Consider the following 20,819-nt stretch of genomic DNA (forward strand, 5'->3'; position numbering starts at 1 on the left):
TTCCTTCCCTCCTCCCCAGTCCTCCCCCACCTCCTCGGCTGGAAGCAGTCAGGACGCGGCGCCGAGACAGCGCCCGCCTCCGCCGCGGCCAATCAACGATTGCCTCACGCGCCCCCCACCCCCAAACCGCCCACCGCCGCGGCCAATCCGCAGCAGCGATGCAGCTCCACCTCCACACCTGGGGGACTTACCCCCAACTGGGCCCCTCTCCCCACCTCGGGGAACCGAGTCTCCCTCCTCCCAGCCCGGGAGTCCACGCCCCTTAGTTTCCTCCTCCCTCCTCCCTAGTTTCCTCCTCCAAAAACCCAGGAGTCCAGCCCCCAAGCCTTTCCTTCCTCTGACCCGGGAGTTTCAACCCGACGGCTTTCTCTTCCATCAGGACTTTTGGCGCTGGCCACCCTCCTACTCCGCGGGCAGCAAGGTCAAAACTCCTTTTCCCTAAGCGCCAAGAATAAAGTGCAGATCTTTTTGCTTTACCTCCTCCATTATCTCCTAATCGGAGCTTAATTTACTCTCCCCTACGGGCCTTTTTAATTAGCGTGCTGGTGAAGCCGACCTGCAATACATTTCCCAGGAGACCCTGGCTACAGGCTCCTGCTGCAAAGCCTGCCGGGAGTTGTAGTCCCTCGGGTGCAGGCCACGCGTGGGAATGCGTGGGGCTGGGTGGGGCGGGGGGACGGGGTCATGGTGTGATAGGACTCATAAAGGGCCGAAAATAAATGTAATGATGGCTTCCTCCTTCTGGCTGCAGAGCGCTTTTAAGGGAACCTGTGCGGTGGTTTGGCACATTGGTAAGTGGGCTTGATGTCTAGAGTTGGGGGGGGGGAAACTGGAATTTGGGAGACTGAGTTTTGGGTGGGAGAGCCCTAGTCAGGGAAGCCCAAGTGGAAATGTGGGAGATCACGAAGGGATGGTGGGGGCCTCCACGGGGGTGCCCCGACCTGCCTTGCACCCATACCCCAGCTCCGCACCCCCAGTCACTAGCAGCTCAATCCCAGTGCAGAAGCTGGCTTCGGAGGCCAGGAAAACAGCGGCAGCCCCCACCTCCGCTGGCTGGCCCATGCGGCCCAGGGGCTGGGGAGAGACAAGGGGAAAAGGAGGGTCAAGAGAAGCCACCACCTGACCGCCACCCCCATGCCACCTGGCCCTGGCTCCCACCCTACCTGGGCCAGCGTGCCCTCTCGGATTGTGACTGTGGGGTCAGGCGTTGAGGCTGCCAGCTCTTCCCACAGTGGGGTCCAGATGTTTCCTGGGGAGATGCTGGGGTGAGGCAGGAGAGGGGGTCAGGGAAGTCTGCCACAAATACTGCCTCTTGGGCTCACTCCCAGTCTTCCCAGCTCCCCCAGGAGGCTCTCAGCCCACGTGGAGCTGCTCACCAGTTGGCACGGACACCATATTGACTCTCATCCAGGGCCAAGGCTTTGGTCATGGCTGTTACTGCCCCCTGCAGAAGACGGGACATGGAGAAAGTTCAGACCAGAGAAGATGAGGTTCCTTTTGTCCTCTCCTCCCAACCAGGGGGCATCAAGCAGGGGCATCGGAAGAGGGAAGTCACGCTCTCCCTGCAGGTTTCATTGGGCTGCACCAGGCTCTGTCTCTTGGGAGACCCTTGATGTATAACAACATGTCACAGGTGGCCATGCCTCAGGGCTGAGGTTCCTGAAGGAAGGGGCAGGCTACCTCGGTGGTGTACCTTGGTGGCCACATAGGGAACCGCCTGGGACTGGCCAATTGCCCCGACCAGGCTGGAGATGTTGATGACATTCCCGTGGCTCTTGCGCAAGTGAGGGAGGGCGAGCTGGGGAGACAGAAAGCAGAGTAAGCCACCCAAGCCCCTGGATCTCCGCCTGCCCCGTTGAAATGCATCCTGATGGCCATCTCCCGGGTATGCTCACTAGTTGATCTGGGAACCTGTAGGGGCAGCAGCCAGGGTTCTGGGTGCACCTTCTCTGGTTTGCCCCAGGGTCTCTGGGTCTCACCCCTTAGGGAGTCTCTCCTTGTCTGGAAGGGATTTTTCTGTCTCTGCCTCCCCTTTCTGTGTCCTTGTCCCCCTCTCTCAGGGTCCCTGTGTCTCTCTCTAGGCCTTTTTGTATATTACTCAAAACTCCTGTCCAGGGCTTCCCTGGTGGCGCAGTGGTTGAGAGTCTGCCTGCCGATGCAGGGGACAAGGGTTTGTGCCCTGGTCCGGGAAGATCCCACATGCCGTGGAGCGGCTGGGCCTGTGAGCCATGGCTGCTGACCCTGCGCGTCTGGACCCTGTGCTCAGCAACAGGAGAGGCCACAACAGTAAGAGGCCTGCGTACCGCAAAAAACAAAAACAAACAAAAAAAAACTCCTGTCCATAACAAGATAGGAAAATGCAAGAGAGACCAAGATGGCTGCATATTTTACAAAAATGGGAGGAATCTCTTTTATCCGTGGAGGGGAAGATGGTTTCTCTGAGTTTTAGGGAAAGCTCTGTGGTCAGAATGTGACATGGGAAGACTTCATGAAATGTACTCCCTATTCTGCCAACAGAATTGGCAACCCCTGGCTATCCGGAGGTCCCTAAACTAACTCTCAACTCTCTCTCTCTCCCTTTCCTTCTCTCTCCCTCCCAGTCGGTCTCTGTTCTTCCATTACACATGACCTTGAATAAACTCAAATTCTATCCCTCCCCTTGCTTGCCTTGGGCAAGGACTGTTCCTGCCATGAAAGATTAATGGGCACAAGCTGGCTCACCCAAGGGATACTCAGAATGGGAAGCTAAATTAACTCTCTCTCTCCGGTTCACCCCACCAGCTCTTTCTAACCTCCACTCCCTCAGAAACAGCCTCCACCCTGTCCTCAGTGCTCTATCTTCAAACACTCCCCGAGTTCCAACTTCAGGGCCTTTGCATTTGCTGTTCCCTCTGCTCAGAATGTTTCTCCTGACACAGCATGTGACTCACTCCTAGGGTGACCAACTTTCCCCAGTTTTCTGGGGACATGGGACATTCGGTCCACAGTTTCAGGGCTAAAGTGGGACAATACTATCCCCTCAGCAACTTCAAATCCTGTTCAAATGTCATCTTCTCAGTGAGGATTCCCTCACTGTTCTATTTAAAACTGTAACCTGCCTACCCCTGGGTCCCCAGCCCTCTTCCTGATTCCTTTTCCCTGTGTCACACACCTCCTTCTGACATGCCACATATATTTTTATTACTTGCTTATTTATTATTATTTTTTTTTGCGGTACGCGGGCCTCCCACTGCTGTGGCCTCTCCCGTTGCAGAGCACAGGCTCCGGACACGCAGGCTCAGTGGCCATAGCTCATGGTCCCAGCCGCTCCGCGGCATGTGGGATCTTCCCGGACCAGGGCACGAACCCGTGTCCCCTGCATCGGCAGGCGGACTCTCAACCACTGCGCCACCAGGGAAGCCCTATTACTTGCTTGTTTGTTTATTCTGTGTTTCTCCCACCAGAATGCAAAAACCTATGAGGAACGGTTGGAATTTCTTATTTTGATTCATCCCCCATACTAAGGTGTCTGGCACATAGTAGGTGTTCAATAAATATCTTTGGCATCAATGAATGAATTTATTGAGGATCTATTATGCACCTTCCCCTGTTCTCAGCTATTTTTTAATAAATTTATTTATTTATTTCTGGCAGCGCTGGGTCTTCGTTGCTGCGCACAGGCTTTCTCTAGTCACGGTGAGCGGGCGCTACTCTGCATTGCAGTGCTCGGGCTTCTCATTGTGGTGGCTTCTCTTGTTGCGGAGCTCGGGCTCTAGGCGCGCGAGCTTCAGCAGTGTAGCACATGGGCTCAGTAGTTGTGGCTCGCAGGCTCTAGAGCGCAGGCTCAGTAGTTGTGGTGCACAGGCTCAGTAGTTGTGGCTTGCGGGCTCTAGAGCGCAGGCTCAGTAGTTGTAGTGCACGGGCTTAGCTGCTCTGCGGCATGCGGGATCTTCCCGGACCAGGGCTCCAACCCGTGTCCCCTGCATTGGCAGGCAGATTCTTAACCACTGCTCCAGCAGGGAAGTCCTGTTCTCAGCTCTTTACACAGATTAGCTCATTTAATCCTCACGACAACCCTAAAATGAGGTCTAGTCGACAGCGCCTTCCTCCGGGTGAGGAGACTGAGGAGCGAAAGGGTGACTGATGCTCAGAGGGTCATGTGATCGGTCACGAGCCAGTATTTGTGGCTTGGCCATCTGAGACCAAAACCCATAAGCAAATAAAAACTTCTGACAACTTGGGACTTCCCTGGCGGTCCAGTGGTTAAGACTCCACTCTTGCACTGCAGGGGGTACAGGTTCGATCCCTGCTCGGGGAGCTAAAATCCCATGTGCCTGGCAGACAAAAAACCAAAACATAAAACAGAAGCAATATTGTAACAAGCTCAATAAAGACTTTAAAAATGGTCCATATCAAAAAAAAAAAAAAAAATCTAGGGCTTCCCTGGTGGCGCAGTGGTTGAGAGTCCGCCTGCCAATGCAGGGGACACGGGTTCGTGCCCCAGTCCGGGAGGATCCCACATGCCACGGAGCGGCTGGGCCCGTGAGCCATGGCCGCTGAGCCTGCGCGTCTGGAGCCTGTGCTCCGCAACGGGAGAGGCCACAACAGTGAGAGGCCCTCGTACCGAAAAAAAAAAAATCTTAAAAAAAAAAAGAAACTTCTGACAACTCTAAGTGTTCTCCCTGTCTCCCCTCACTCTCACCAGCCTTGAAACCCTGACTCCCCAGGCCCTGCCCTGGCCATATTTCTCTCCTTAATCCTCATGACTCCCTGCCCAGCTGTTTAACTCCCTCCCCTCCCCCAACCTGCAAAGGTGAGGTCCATGGGGGCTGAGACGGGTTCATTCACCACCCTCATCTCAGCACTGGGCACACAGCTAGCGTTCAATAAATATTTGCCCCATGCTCCTCGTGGCCCCTTTCCAGCCCTAACCCAGGCATTCCTTGGCAGGCATCCTCCCCCACTCCTCCTGCCAAGGTCGCCTGTACCTCTGTGTAGCTGCATCAGGGACCTGCTGGTAAGAGACCTGCTGACCTTCCCTGTCCTTCTTTCCCTTCCTCCCTTCAGACGCCCGGTTTGAAACAGCCTGGCTCGCTCAGAGAACTCCTGCAGGCTCTCCCTGGCCTGACTCCAGGTCTCCTAAATGTTCAGCTTCCTGGGTCTGCTTCTTGCTCTCCTCACCCTGCCGTGGGAACCCCCCACTTTACTGGGTTTCCACCAGCATCTCCTAAATCGCCCTTGGAGCCCCCTTCTGGACCTCCTGACCTGGCCCCCTCGGGCATTTTCATCTCCGTGTCTCAAGTGCAAAACTTACCCCATTGTCTCCCCCTAAAATCTGCCCCTCTTCCTGGTTCCCAGCCTCTGACATGGGGCCCGCTCCCACCCAGTTTCTCAAGCCGGAGACCCGGGAGATCTGGGGGTCTTCCAGAGCCTCCCTCACCCTCAGTTCCTCATCAGACCCATCACTGAGGAGCTCTCGAATCTCTACAGTTCCCTCCACCTTGTTAATTCATTTCACAAACATTTCGTGAGGACCTATTATGTGCCAGGTACTGGGGTAGATGCTGCGGTCTCCCTCACCCTCAGTTCCTCATCAGACCCATCACCAAGGAGCTCTTGAATCTCTACAGTTCCCTCCACCTTGTTAATTCATTTCACAAACATTTCGTGAGGACCTATTATGTGCCAGGTACTGGGGTAGATGCTGTGGATACTGCAGGAAACAAGACCGGGAGAGATTTCTGCCCTCGTGGAGCCCAAGTTCCATGGGGAGGCAGCAAGAAACAGATACAAGTGCACTATGAAATGTTCTAGAGTGTAATTAGGGATATGAAACAAGAAGGAGAGCAGGAGATGGGGGAATGGGAGTGTTGGGCTGGGTGCAGTTTCAAACAGGGTGCCCAAGGGAGGGCTTTGGGAAGGTGAGATTTGAGGGGGTTTTTTTTCATTCTTTTTTGGGGGGCCTCTCCTCACAGTTTGTGGGATCTTAGTTCCTGGACCAGGGATTGAACCTGTCCATGCCCCCTGCAGTGGAAGCTTGGAGTCTTAACCACTGGACTGCCAGAGAAGTCCCAGATTTGAGCATTTTGAGTCCAGGTGTGAGCTGTAGGCATTTCTTAGAGAAAACCAAGCTGGGCAGAGGGAACAGCGAGCGCAAAGGCCCCGAGGCAGAACCAGGCTGGGTGTGTTTGGCAGCCAGGAGGCCACTGCGGTGGGAAGTGAGATCAGAGGAGCAACAGGGGCCAGAGTGTGTGAGGCCTTGAAGGCCATCTCTTCTCACGTGCACAAGTACGATCATCTCCTGATACGAATTCTCACCCCACTTTGCCCACAGATTTGTTCCTCATACAAGAGACAGAATGATCTGTTACTACTAATGATCTGTTAGTATTAATGGGCTCACATCACTTCCTTGCTCAGATACCTTCTATGGCTTCCTGTTGCTCTTGAGGTCAAGACCAGATGCCTCAGCATGGCCATCCAAGCCTGATATATCTGCCCCCCAACCCCTTCCTGTACCACCCCCTTCACTCACTGCACTCAGCACCTTGAGAGCTCCTAACTCTCTCCCACGGCCAGGCCTCTGCACAGGCTGTTCTCTGCCAGGAACACCTGCATCCGTGTAGCTCCATCAAGGACCCACCGGACTGTTAATGGCCTGACTCCCTCCCTTTGCCCCACCTCTCCCCTAGTTAATGTCATTCATGTTTCACTTCCTCCAAAAAGCCTACCCTGATGGCCAGAACAAACCAGCACCAGAACACGCTCACCCATATAAACTCGTCTCTTGTTTATTTAGTAACACTTGGCTGCCCCATGACTATAAACTCCACAAGGGCAAAGACCACGTGGTGTATCCCCAGCACCTACGAATGCTTGGTCAGTCTTTGATGACTAAATAGATGAACGAATGGATAGGTCTCTAAGAACCAATCCAGCTCTGAGAGTCTACAATAGACACTCCTGTGCTCAAACATCTTCTGCGATCCCTACTGACAAGATCTCATTTCCTTAGCTATATAAATATCCCTAATTCCTCTGTTGTTTTCTCTAGCCTAGGGAATGGCTCACTTTGGCTTGTGTCAGAATCCACCAGGGAGGCCAAAGACCCAGAGATTCTGATTCAGGAGGCCTGGGGTCCCAGAATCAACATTTAAAGAGCTTTCAAGGGACATTGGTGGTGGTGATGACGATGATGGTGAAGACGGGCATGATGATGGTTTAATAATGATGACAGTGAGGGTGATGGGAGCCATGGTGGTGATGGGAATGATGGTGGTGATGGTGGTGATGGCGATGATGGTGAAGACGGTCATGATGATGGTTTAATAATGATGACAGTGAGGGTGATGGGAGCCATGGTGGTGATGGGAATGATGATGGTGATGGTGGTGAGGGTTATAATGATGACAATGGTGATAATGGCAGCAACTTACACATGTTGACAAATTGCTTTACAACAGGCACTGGGACAGAGGCAGGAAGAAGCAGACAAAAGTCTCTGCCCTCTGAAAAACCAAATGCAATCGGCAGACTTTGGAGCTTGGTGTGAACAAACCAACTATAATAAGACATTTGCGAACAACTAGGTGAATTTAAATAGGGCTTGGGTATTAAATGGTATTAAGAAATTACTGTTAATTTTCTTAGGAGATCTAATAGTAATTTGGTCATGTAAAAAAGTCTTAATTTTAATTATTAACATGAAGTTAAATTTTTTTTTTTTTTTTTTTGGTCACCCCACACTGCTTGCAGGATCTTAATTCCCAGACCAGGGATTGAACCCAGGCCCTTGGCAGTGAACGCGTGGAGTCCTAACCACTGGACCACCAGGGAAGACCCCCAAATGTATTTTTAAGTTAAAACGGTATTTGGCTCTCCCTTGCCTCTTAGATGGGGGGGATAACCCTGAGGTGCATGTTTCTAGCTGAATCCCAGAGTGCCCCCAGGAGATGGTGCCCCACCTGGTGGTAACTTGCTTGGTGACGCCCTTCATCAGCGGCCTAGCAACTACCCCCCAGGCTGAAGGAAGCAATTCCTGGGATCGCCTTCCATCCATCCTGCCTTTCAACCCCCACCTGGACTCTGCTTCTGGGGGAACCCCGACTAACACAGGTGTGGCCACGGTACCGTGATACGAATTCTAATAATCTGAATAAGAAAGTCTCTAGATTAGCTAAGATCATGATATCAGTGTTAATGTTACTATGACTGTGTAAGAGAATGTTCTCGTTTTTAGGAAATACCCTCCAAAGCACTGAAGGGTAAATAGACATCATGCTTGCAACTTACTCTCAAAAAGAGAGATAGAAGAATAAAGCAAATGTGGTAAAATGTTAACAACGGGGAGTCTGCGTATATAGGACTCCTCTGTATTATCCGGGCAATAAGTCATAAATAAGTCTTAAATTATGTCAAAATAAAAATAAATAAACGTTCTAATCCATTGGTAGTATTTATGAAGTTCTTACTAATGAAATTATATGATGTCTGGGTAGGGGATGGCAGGAGGCAATGGATAGAACAAGCTTAACAAAATGCTTATAATTGCTAAAGGGAGAAGGAGATGGAGGTTCTCCTGTTCTTAAAATACACCCAGGTTGTTTCTGCCCCAGGGCCTTTGCACACTCTTTTGGCAAGTGAAACACGCTGTGTCCTACTTCTCTACTTCCTTCCCTCCCATTCAAGGTTGAGCTCAAACTTCACCTTTTCCCTTCTACTTCTCCCAGGATTCATTTGCCCAATATGTATCTCAGAGACTGCAAACTGAGTGAGGTGGATTGGCCGCAAGACACAGAATGGGGCAAGGTTCGCGATAAACAATAATACCTTGCAGACAGTAACCTCTGTGCCAGGTATGTTCTAAGGACTTTGTGGGTATTTAATTTAACCTCATTCAATTCTCAGGACAACGCTGTGAATTACTACCACTATTAGCCTCCTTCTACAGATGAGAAAACCTAGGTGCAGAGAGACTGAGAATCTTGCCTGATGTTACAAGTAGGAAGTGACAGAGAACCCAGGCAGGTGGACCCCAGATCTAGACCCTCATGTGAGGCTTCTGCACCAGCCACTCACAGGTAACAGAGTCAGGAGGCCAAGGAGGGAGAGCTGGGGACTGGGGTACAGTGGGGAGCCAGGCCACATTTAGCAGACTGTCGCCCTTGCCATGGATCCAGTTGGCCAACTTTTCAAGAGAAACCAGAAATCCAGTTGTTTGTGAGAAATTTCTCTCTTTTAAAAAATGCTGGCAATTAATGAGGGAGGGAGAGAAAGAAAAAAAAAACCACACACACATGGGAAGCCCCTGGTGGTCCAGTGGTTAAGGATCCCTGCTTCCAGTGCAAGGGGCTCAGGTTCGGTCCGTGGTGGGGCAGCTAAGGTCTCACATGCCATCGGCACGGCCAAGGAAGGGAAAAAAAATACACACACGCACATATCCTTTACGGGCTGTGGTGTGTGCATGCCTTATTGTACGGAGGTGCCAATCTTTTAGTATTATTATTTTGGCCGCGTACCACTGACTTGCGGGATCTTAGTTCCCAGACCAGGGATTGAACCCGTGCCCTCCCCAGTGAAAGCGCGCAGTCCTAACCACTGGACCGCCAGGGAATTCCCAGGAGGGGCCAATCTTAGAAGGTGAACAGAAACTGGGGACAGAAGCCAGGGTTGATTGGTCGAGAGACAGATTATCCAACTGCTTGGGGATATTTCACCTGGATCTCGGATGAGATCTGGGGAAGCACCTGAGCTTCTCCACACAGGTGACCCCTGACCCACTCCATGCCCCTCTTCCCTCTGTTTACATTCGCTTTCCTGAGCTCCTCTAGCCGCAAGCTGGTGCGCTCCGAACTGATGTCTCCAGGCCTCAACCTTTGCCCTAGACCCATGGCCCGCACGCAGATGTCTGGTGGGCATCTCTCACTTGACAGCCCCCCGCCCCGCCTGCTCCTCCCCAGGCTTCCCCAGGGCAGCAGATGGCAACGCCTTCCTGCCAGATGCTGGGGATTGGGGTTGCGGGAAACAAACAAACAAAAACCCTACCCACTCCTTTCTTTCTTAAGTCGGCCGCCACATCTAGTCTATAAGGAAATCTTAACAAGTCTACCTTTAAAATGCATCCAGGGATTTCCCTGGTGGTCCAGTGGTTAAGAATCCGCCTTCCAATGCAGGGAACTCGAGTTCGGTCCCTGATCAGGGAACTAAGATCCCACACGCCACAGGGCAACTAAGCCCGCGTGCCACAACTAGAAAGCCCTAACACCGCAACTACTGAGACTGTGCACTCTGGAGTCCCAGCACCACAACTAGAGAGAAGCCCACAAGCAGCAATGAAGAGCCCTCTCGCTGCAACGAAGATCCCGCGAGCTGCAACTAAGACCCGAGACAGCCAAATAAATAAATAAACAGAAAAACTTACGAAAAAAGTGTATGCAGAATCAGACCATTTCTCACCAAATCCACAGCCACCAGCCTGGTGGGATCCAACATCACCTCCTCTGGCCTGGACCATCCCATCGTCACCTCCTCACTGGCTTCCTGGCCTCTGCCCTTGCCCCCCACTTTGTTCCCCACCTGGCCACCAGACGGCACCAGATCCCACTTACAACAGTTCGAGTTCCTCTGCTCCGAACACTCTATGGCTCCCAGCTCAGACAGTGTCAAACCCAAGTCCTCTCCAAGGTTTACAAGACCCAGCACGATCTGCCCTCAACTTCCAGCCTCTCCCTGCTTCGTCTGCTTCAGTCACGCTGCCTTCCTCGCTGTCCCTGCTACACGCCAAGCACTCCCACCCCAGGGCCTTTGCACTGGCTGCTCCTCTGCTGGACCACAATTGCCCACATACCTCCTTGGGGTCTTGACTCAAATGTTACCTCTTAGAGAAGCCTTCTGACCACCCACCCTGTCTAAAAGAGCACACAGATACACACTTAAAAAACAAAAAAAAAACCCTTATCTAGTAAAGATCATACTGAATTATTTTATTTATGGGTGAAATAATGATATCTGAGATTTGCTTTCAAATACTCCAGAAAAGGTAAAGAAAAGAAAAAGTGAGGAGTCAACAAGAAACAAGAATGACAGAATAGGGGCCTCCCTGGTGGCGCAGTGATTAAGAATCCGCCTGCCAATGCAGGGGACACAAGTTTGATCCCTGGTCCGGGAAGATCCCACATGCCGCGGAGCAACAAAGCCCGTGCACCACAACTACTGAGCCCACACGCTCTAGGGCCCGTGCTCCGCAACAAAGAGAAGCCACCGCAATGAGAAGCCCACATACTGCAACAAAGGGTAGCCCCCGCTCGCCACAACTGGAGAAAGCCGGCGCGCGGCAATGAAGACCCAACGCAGCCAAAAATAAATAAATAAATAAATAATTTTTAAAAAGTATTATAATGGGGAATTCCCTGGCGGTCTAGTGGTTAGGACTCTGCGCTTCCACTGCAGGAAGCACGGGTTCGATCCCTGGTCGGGGAACAAAGATCCTACAAGTCCCACAGCACAGCAAAAAAAAAAAAAGTATTATGATGGTAAATTAAATAAATAAAAAGTACTTTGATGAAAATAAGTTATCATAGAGAACGAATATGTACATGTACATGTAGCTGCCATATGAGCGAGTAGTCAGGAAAGGCCTTTCTGAAGAGATGGTATTTGAACTGAGATAGTAAGTAGGAGGCGATTTGGGGAAGATTCAGAGGAAAGGCGTAGAGGTAGAAGGAGATACTCTTTGCTCCTGATAGCTATTCACTGGGTAGCAAAGCTGTGACTGTCTATTACTGATTCCCTGTCCTAACTCCTTTCTCCAGATCCTTAACATCCCCCACCACTACCACCACACCACTTTGGAAGGCTCTGGAAGGTTCCTAAGAAGACTGGGCTATGTAGCAACACAGGTAGCTTTGGCCAGATGTAGGGATCTGCATGCATTTCTTTTCTACAAAAATGGAGTCCTTCTGGAATAAGATCAAAGCAAGGCACAGAAAACATTTGGCTCTGAGACAAAGTGGGTCTGACAATCTCACTGTCAGGCGGCTGCTCACCTTGGTCAGGGTGTACGTCCCCAGCAGGTTCAGCTCCAGCAGCTGCCGGAAGCCCTGGGCAGAGGTCTCCTCGGGCCACTGCGGAGGTGGATCTAAGGGTGGGGGTGGAAGAGAGAGAGAGGAGAGGATGAGGGAACCATGAAGACAGGAGAGCAGGGAAGGGGAATAGGCACTGCGGGGTGCAGGGGGGAGGAGTGGCAGACAAGAGGGTCAAGGGTCCTGAAAAGGAAAGGAGGCTGCATAGTGGTTACTAAAAAAGTAGTCTCAAAATTGGATTAAGAAGATGTGGTTTGTATGTACACTTGGAATATTAGCCTTAAAAGAAAGAATGGGGGCTTCCCTGGTGGTGCAGTTGTTGAGAGTCCGCCTGCCGATGCAGGGGACATGGGTTCGTGCCCCGGTCCGGGAAGATCCCACATGCCGCGGAGCGGCTGGGCCCGTGAGCCATGGCCGCTGAGCCTGAGCGTCCGGAGCCTGTGCTTCACAACGGGAGAGGCCACGACAGTGAGAGGCCCGCGTACCGCAAAAAAAAAAAAAGAAGAAGAAGAATGAAATATTGCCATTTGCAGCAACATGGATGAACCTAGAGAATATTATGCTTAGTGAAATAAGTCAGAGAAAGACAAAAACTGTATGATATCACTTATATGTGAAATCTAACAAATAATACAAGTAAATATATATGCAAAATGGAAACAGACTCAGATATAGAAAACAAACTTGTGGTTACCAAAGGGGAGAAGGAAGGAGAGAGGGACAAATTAGGAGTGTCCAAACTACTACAGATACAAACTACTATGTATAAAGTAGATAAGCAACAAAGATATATGGTATAGCACAGGGAATTATCCTGAAATAATTATATATCCTGAAATAACCTATAATGGAATATAGTCTGCAAAAATACTGAATCACTATGGTGTACACCTGAAGCTAACATAAGACTATAAATTAACTATACTTCAATTAAAAAAATTAAAAGGAGCAGGGACTTCCCTGGTGGCACAGTGGATAAGACTCTGCTCTCCCAATGCAGGGGGCCTACGTTTGATCCCCAGTCAGGGAACTAGATCCCACATGCATGCCGCAACTAAGAGTTTGCAACTAAGGAGCTGGCAAGCCGCAACTAAAGGAGTCCTGGAGCCACAATTAAGACCTGGTGCAACCAAATAAATAAACAAATATTTAAAAAATTAAAAGAAGCATCAAAAGAAAAAACAAACAAAAAACCAGTCTCAGGGCCAGAAGGTCTGGGTTCAAATCTTAGCTCTGACACTTCTTGGCTGTGTGACTTTAGGCAATTCACTTTGCCCCTCTGTGCCTGTTTCCTCATCTGCAGAATGAGGATAACACTTTGTTCTCAGGCTTAGACATTTCACAAGTCAATATTTGTGCCTGACACTTAGTACTATAAATGTGTTTGTTAAATAAATAGAAAGAGGGGACTTGCCTGGTGGTCCAGTGGTTAAGACTCTGCACTCCCAATGCAGGGAGCCTGGCTTCGATCCCCGGTCAGGGAACTAGATCCTGTAAGCCACAACTAAAAGATCCCACGTGTTGCAACTAAGACCCGGCACAGCCAAATAAATAAATATTTTTTTTAAAAATAGAAAGAACTGGGTGGATGGAAGAGGGACAGAAAAATCAACATTCAGAAGAAAAGAAGCAGGAAAGATAGGAGTAAGAACAGGAAAAAAAAATAGAAACTGGGAAAAATGGACCCTGAACCTTCCAAAGGCTTTAAGAGTCAAAGTGGATGAAGGGACAGAGAGATGGGAAACAAGACAATGGAAAGTTAATGAAATATTGGATTATTCCTCCTGGAGACCCAGGGCTTATGGCCTTGCTTCCTTCAGAGAACGGTTCAAACATCTTCAGAGAATCCACCCCAGACCCTCTGTACAAAACAGCCCCTGCCATTCTCTAAGCCCTCAATCAGATTTATTTTTCTTCATAGCCTTTATCACTACCAGAAATGCTAATATATACAATCAATTATCCTTATTCGAGGCAGCTATAGTCCACAAAGTCACAGCGAACACTGAATTAGTGACTATTGACCCATTGCTCCTAGGGGAAATACATATATGTAATATTACATTATAACATATACATGCTATTAACTGAAAGTTTGTGTCCCCCCCCTCAAATTCCATATGTTAAAATCCTAACCTCCAATGTGATGGTATTTGGAGGTGGGGTTCTATGGGAGTTAAGTCATGAGGACGGCTCCCTCTTGAATGGGATTAGTGCCCTTATAAAAGAGACCCCCATGAGGTCCTTCGTTCCTTCCACCATGTGAGGCCCCAGCAAGCAGGCCCTCACCAGACACCAAATCTGCTTCTGACTTGATCTTGGACTTTCCAGCCTCCAGAACTGTGAGAAATAAATGTTTGTCGTTTAAGCCACCCAGTCCATGGTATTTCTGTTATAGCAGCATGAATAGACTAAGACAGGACGTATATGTGTGTGTATATATGTACATATGTATATGTATATAGTTATATGGCTATCTAACATAAATATTATAATCTTAAATCCTAAAAACAACCCATACTGGCAGACTCTATTTTATTTATTTTGCAAATAAGGAAGTGTTAAGTGACTTGCCTGAGGCTGCCCCACTCACAGATGCCAGAGCTGGGATTCAAACCCATCCAGCTGGCCCCAGAGGGAGCTCCTTACAGACACTGCCTCTCTGCACATGTCCATGAATCCCGGGAAAGCGCAGTGAGTACTGATTCTGGGGTTACAACCCACCCTGCAAGGAGGTGAGTTCGCAAATACGGAATCCGCAAATAATGAGGATTAACTGTATCTGTCTTTTCTTGTCTATTTCCTTCCTCTACAATGTGAATCCCATGAGGACAGGAATGCTTGGCCAGTTTTGTTCACTGCTAAATCCCCAGTCCCTAGGACAGAATGTGGGGCATAGTAGATGCTCAATAAATATCTGTTGAAAGGATCAAGGACACAAAGAGAAAGGATGCACTAGTATCTGCCGTCTCTAAATTCTTACAACAGAGAAGGGAAGTGCAGCCCAGAGAGGGTAAGTCAATTGCTCAAAGTTGCCCAGCCAATAAGAGAGGCTTCTTTCTACCATGGCCTTGCTGTGTGACCCCAGTCCAATCAATTCACCTCTCTGAGCCTTGGTTTACCAACATGAGGCATTCTTACGAAGGGTAAGCAGGAAGCTGATGGCAATTTCCCTTCAAAGCCTCCACACCAAGCCCTATAGACCATGTGTAGAGAGTACATCACCTCAGTCATGGAAAAAGAGAAGGGCCATCAGCCTCACTTCATAGATAAGAAACTGAGGCTACAAGATGGCAGCTATGTGCCCAAGACAATTCCGGTAATTATGAGGCTGAGCAGTTACACTATTCCATACTCACAACGACCCTATAATGATGACAAGGATGGTGATTTTCATTTTAGAGATGTAGAAACGGATGCATAAAAGGGCTAAGGGCACAGGCCTGGGGGCACACAGCAGGGATGGAACAGAGCCAGCATTGGGGTGGGAAGCCAGGAGGTGGGTTGACACCAGTGGAGAACAACCCTCAGGACTCATGACTCACGGCAGCCAGCGCTGTTGACTACACAATCCAGGCGGCCGAAACGGTGGATGGTCTCAGAAATGAGGGTCTGGGGAGAAAGATATCTCGTGAGTGAGCAGTGATGGCACCAGGCCTTTTGGAGCCGAGGGTCCAAAAGCGAGGTGGGGACAGGAGTCACAGCTGAGGGGCCAGACACCAGAGGGCTGGTGACATTCACACTGTGGTCACTACTCCAGAGACCTGGGACCGGGGTGCGGGGGCAGATGTCAGAGATACTGGCTAAAGAGAAAGACCAGAAACCCTGAGGAAAGAGAAAAACTCTTACAGAAAGAGACCCACTGTGAGGAGTTTATTTGTCCCAATCCACATGACATGTGTGACTAGAGCCTTGAGGGAGTGGGAGATAAATGAGAATCTTCCCAGGAGACACAGGACCTGGTCGGCAGAGTTAGGGAAAGCCTTGAAATGATACTGAGCTGAAACCTCTGGGATGGGTACAATTTAGCCAGGAGAAGGGGGAAAGGCAGAGGGAACAGCATGTGCAAAAGCCTGGGGCTGGGTGGAGAAACAAGTGAAGATACCGGGGGTAGGGACAGAAAATACACTCACCCTCACATCTTCCTCCTGAGTCACATCACAGAGCAGAAAGACAGTGCCAGGAAGCTCCCGCTCCAGCGCCCGACCCCCGGACTCTGCAGGAAGAGAAGGGCTGGGGGTCTGGACTCTTGGGTCAGAGGGAGGAAGGGTCTGGGGACCCGGACTCCTCCTGGAGGGATGGGGGTGAGGACTGAGGGACCCTCACTCACCATCCTTGTCACAGATAACCACTTGGGCACCGCTTTCCACTGAGGATGGGAAGAGAACTGGTTAACCCAGCACAGGCCTTTGCGAAGCCCTCTGGTGCCCTCTAGTGGCCACCTGAAGTGGGGCCGTCTCCCACTATGCTCCCCTCGTGACCCCAAAGTCTCATGTTAATCCCCTAGGACAAAGGGCAGAAGCTTTGACACATATTCTCCTTGGCTGCTCCAGGTGCTTGCTGGAGCTCCTGAGCCTCCATCCCTGGTTCCAGAGTAAACCCTAAATCTGCAAGAGGCATGTTCCCCCAAACCACCCGTTTTGTAGCCATTACTGAGACCCGCCGAAAGGGAGTCAATGGCGTTTGGAAATCCGCCAAAATCTCAGGCCCCAGGCTACCACTGCCTATCTTTTCATTAACTTTGCAAATGGGATTTTATAAAATAAGAATCTAGATTCCAGTACAGAAGATACTTCTTTCCACACCCATTAATTAGCCCCCCAGGGTCCCTCCTCTCCCAGACTCCCAACATTCAGAGCCAGCCAGACCCCACTCACCGAAGGCTCGAACGATCCCGGCTCCGATGCCGCGCCCGCCCCCGGTCACGACGACCCCCTTCCCAGCATAGCGCGTTCCCGTTGCCACTCCGCGTGAGACTGTCTCTCCCTCTGTCACTCACTCCAGGATTCTATCCACCTCAAAATCCGGTGAGGTCGTGGGGTCGAAGGGTAAATAGGGGCTGGATCCTGGAAGCCCGGCCCTGGGGGGCGTCGCCAGGAAAGCCAGAAGCCTGGAAGGTTGGTCCCAGCCCCGTCCTCCCTCAGACCCAGAGGTGCGGATCCCCAAGCCCCTCCTCCCTCAAACTCAGGACTCCTGCCGTCTTGCCCTCTCTGCCCTCGGACCCAAAACTCCAGGTCCCTAGTCTTCTCTTCTTTCAGATCCAGGAATCCTGGTCCCCAGCCCCCTCCTCCCTCAGAACCAGTAACCTGGACCCCGAGCTTCCTCCTTCCTCAGATCTACAAGTCCGAGGTCCTTGTCCCCTTCTCCCTCGGGGCCCAGAAGCCCACTACTCCGGCTCTACCCCTCAGAGACACCAGCGTAACAACCTCAGACAGAGAGTTCTTGACTAAAAGTTCAAAGTTTTAATCCAAATCTGGACAAGTGTTGGGAAAACCAAACTTTGGCCATAGAAACCCCTCCCCTTCTAGGCCACCTGAGGGGACCAGATCACGCCCCCAGGTTCCCGGAGAGGCTCCAGCTCTCCGGGGGGTATCTCCAGGCCACGCCCTCACTCTCTGATTGGTTGCTACGCTTAGGCGGGTCAGAAGCTAGACTGCAGCAGAGTGACTCGAAGAGGCCACGCCCCCTCGTCTTGGGTTAGGGCGGGAGGGGCGATCCCGGAATCCCACGTCGCCTCCCAGGAGGCGGGGCCTGCGCCGCGCCCACTACCTCTGCGGGAGAACCCCGAGGAGCGGGAATTGGCAGCTGGAGGAGATCTTGGGGGGGAGGACACCTGGGGCGGGGGCTCTGACGGAGGCCGCGGGGCAGGGGGAAGAGGGTCTCCTCGAGACTCCAAATTTCCACCTGGAGAGGACGAATGGGGTATGAGAATGGCAAACTCTTGGACCCAGAAGTCCAGACTCCCCCAGGCCTTTCCTCTCAGACCTAGGAGTCCGACCTCCCAGCTCCCTCCTCTCCCAAACCCAGAATTCCTGGACCCTGGGCCCCTCCTTCCTGGGATCTAGAACTCCCAAGCCCTGTCCAGCTCTCTCCTCATAAAGATAAAGGATTCCTCAGACCCCTACCCATCAGCACCTACGATTCCAGGCCTCCGACTCCCTCTTCCCTAAAACCCAGTAGCCCAAAGTCCCCAGCCCATTCTCACCTGTCATCATTCTGTGCCACCGCGACGCCTCAGTGGCCAGGGCTTGAGAAAGGCTGAGAACTCGCTCCCGGTGCCCTTCGGATGTCGGCAAATAAGGGGTGGTGTTCCTTGGACTAGAAAGAAAGAGATTTGGGGAACTTGTATAGTTAGCCAGTACATTAAGGGCCACGCGTGGCCTTCTGGGAGTTGTAGTCCCTAGCACGTGTCTCTAAAGGATTTTAAACTGGGCGCGACCCTCTTTTAAAAAGCCCGCGTGCATTGTGGGATTTATAGTCCGGTTGCCGGAAATTTTCTCAGATTTCCTGACGGAGGGGCGGAGTTTGATATCGACCAAGGAACTGCAGTTCTCACTACGAACTAGGGCTTTCTGATTCCTCAGGAACTCAAGCGTCTCTAAAAGATTCTGCGATCTGTACTTTAGTACTCACGAGTACTTAGGAGACATTAATAGCAATGCTACTCTCCTCCCCTTTGCTGATTTCCCTGCTCCTTGCCCCGATCTCCAATTCCTTACCTGCTCCAGGACCCCGAGCTTCTAAGCCATTTCTGGGCTCCTGAGTGTCCCAAGACAGGCTGCAAAGGAATTGGGGCATTAGAATTCCTCATCTGGAAGTCCTCATATTCTCATTTTGAGGGTGAAGGGGTTCAGAAAGGGGATAAAACTGCCCCAAAGACACTGCCAATTTTTAACTTTACTTGAGCTCCTGGAAAACAAGAAGAGTTCGGAAAATCACCGCCCCCCCCACCCACCAGCCCTTTTGCATTCTGGTAAAAGGCTTACTGCAAAGAACCCCTCTTCTGCATATGACTTAGATAAGACTAATGAAGTAAAATTGCTATTTTAAGGCAGGACAAGAAAAATTAAACATAAAATTTTCTGCGTGCTTGAGTGTCCTCCCTCCCTCCCTAATGTGCAGTGTGCATCTGCATTACACATTAACCAGAGCTCCTCAGAGATGGCAGTGCCTCCTCTATCGTAAAGATCATTTTTCCCCCCTTTCTTCCGACACTACCAATGTAACTTCTTAAAAGAACAGTATTCTTTTCCAACTCTGTAGGAGATCACGGTGACTTGCTGCTGGCTTTGTATGTTCTTCCCTAGGCTATGTATCCTTGGTGAACTTTTTATGTAAAAATAACAGTATGTCATTTTTTTAAAGTTATTATTATTTTTTACATTTATTTATTTTATTTATCTTTTTTTTTTTTTTTTTTTTTTTTGGCTGCATTGGGTCTTCGCTGCTGCCCTGGGCTTTTCTCCAGTTGGGGTGAGCAGGGGTCACTCCTGTTACAGTGTGCGGGCCTCTCACTGCTATGGCCTCTCCTGCTGCGGAGCATGGGTTCTAGGTGCGTGGGCTTCAGTAGCCATGGCACGCGGGCTCAGTAGCTGTGGCACGTGGGCTCTAGAGCGCAGGCTCAGTAGCTGTGGCGCACGGGCCTAGTTGCTCCGCGGCATGTGGGATCCTCCCAGACCAGGGCTCAAACCCGTGTCCCCTGCATTGGCAGGCAGATTCCCAACCACTGCGCCACCAGGGAAGCCCATCAGTATGTCATTTTGATGTAGGATCCTTTGTCTGGAAAATGGATATGAGTGTGCCTTTTGACTTCTAACACATGGAACAGTTCTCAGAGCTTTCTGAGAGTCTGTCTCCCAGGTTATAATCCTGTTTCGCTCAAATAAAATTCCCTTTGTTTCTTGTTAACTTGTTTTTAATAGAATTTTCGTCGACAAGATTCACAGTTGACCCCCGCCCCACCCCGTTTACCTGTGACAAGGCCAGAAACAGACCCTCCAAATTCACATTCCTTTTGTCATAAATGATTAGCTGGACTCTTTGTCCCTCCCAAAGTAGCTAGACATAGAGATAAATGTTTGGTGTTCAGCTGACTTGAGATGCTCCCTGTTTACAAAAACAATCCCAACTGTAAAATCACCCCACTTGTCTAATTCCTTCCTAGAAAAGTCTAAGATGAAACCATCCATGGGGAACTGCCTGGCGGTCCAGTGGTTAGGACTCCACACTCTCACTGCAGAGGGCCTGGGTTCAATTCCTAGTGGGGAAACTAAAATCCCACAAGCCACTGCGCAATGGCGTGGCCAAAAAAAACAACAACAACAAAAAAACCCACCAACAGCTAACCAAACAAACAAACAAAAAATACCGTCCTGCCCGGATCACTCTGATCGTTGGATCTGGAGTCCTCTCCCCAGCACCATAACATGAATAAAATCTATTTCCTTACTTGATCAATTTTTCTTCTTTTCCTTTTTTGCCTTTGACAACACATAGTAACTGAAAAGGAAAATTGAGCTTCCAATCCAGACCCGTGACCCCCACCCCCTCCCTGAGAAGGGAGAACGCTGGTGAGGTGGAGATGTTGTCTCTGGCCCACCCTGTCTTCCACCGATAAGGGAGGCAGGATGCTGATTTCAGCACAGGTACAGCGGGGTAAAATCTGGAAACCTGTTCTGGGTACGGAGGAAGGAAACATCCCCATTTTACAGAGAGGAAAACTGAGGCTCCAACTAGGAACTAAGAACCCACTGCTGCTTC

The 20,819-nt window shown here is 50.5% G+C and overlaps 2 protein-coding genes across 5 annotated transcripts in view; both read right to left on the reverse strand.

Annotated features, from left to right (window-relative positions):
• Positions 1 to 195: 195 nt before the first annotated feature.
• Positions 196 to 17,567, reverse strand: HSD17B14 (hydroxysteroid 17-beta dehydrogenase 14). Its single transcript, XM_029236171.1, has 11 exons — positions 17,559 to 17,567; positions 17,366 to 17,456; positions 16,937 to 17,047; positions 16,390 to 16,428; positions 16,193 to 16,275; positions 15,605 to 15,671; positions 12,024 to 12,115; positions 1,694 to 1,798; positions 1,377 to 1,444; positions 1,164 to 1,260; positions 196 to 1,074 (listed from the first exon to the last, which is right to left on the reverse strand). Exons 1-11 carry the CDS (start codon positions 17,565 to 17,567, stop codon positions 901 to 903), a joined length of 936 nt encoding a protein of 311 aa, XP_029092004.1. The 3' UTR covers positions 196 to 900.
• The window catches only part of PLEKHA4 (pleckstrin homology domain containing A4), a 24,090-nt gene continuing 20,777 nt past the window's right edge, over positions 17,507 to 20,819 (reverse strand). For 3 of the 4 annotated variants that reach the window (XM_029213468.1, XM_029213469.1, XM_029213467.1), the window contains 3 exons: positions 18,779 to 18,837; positions 18,265 to 18,377; positions 17,507 to 17,963 (listed from right to left, as the gene is read on the reverse strand). In XM_029213468.1, coding sequence (XP_029069301.1) covers positions 17,701 to 17,963; positions 18,265 to 18,377; positions 18,779 to 18,837 — 435 coding nt within the window. In that variant the 3' untranslated portion in view covers positions 17,507 to 17,700. Of the gene's footprint in view, positions 17,964 to 18,264; positions 18,378 to 18,778; positions 18,838 to 19,968; positions 20,735 to 20,819 lie in introns of those variants that run through there. The other variant, XM_029213470.1, reaches the window with a different exon arrangement.

Source organism: Monodon monoceros, unplaced genomic scaffold (assembly GCF_005190385.1).
Source record: "Monodon monoceros isolate NGI ecotype Baffin Bay Population unplaced genomic scaffold, NGI_Narwhal_1 Super_Scaffold_10, whole genome shotgun sequence".
Lineage (NCBI taxonomy): Eukaryota > Metazoa > Chordata > Mammalia > Artiodactyla > Monodontidae > Monodon > Monodon monoceros.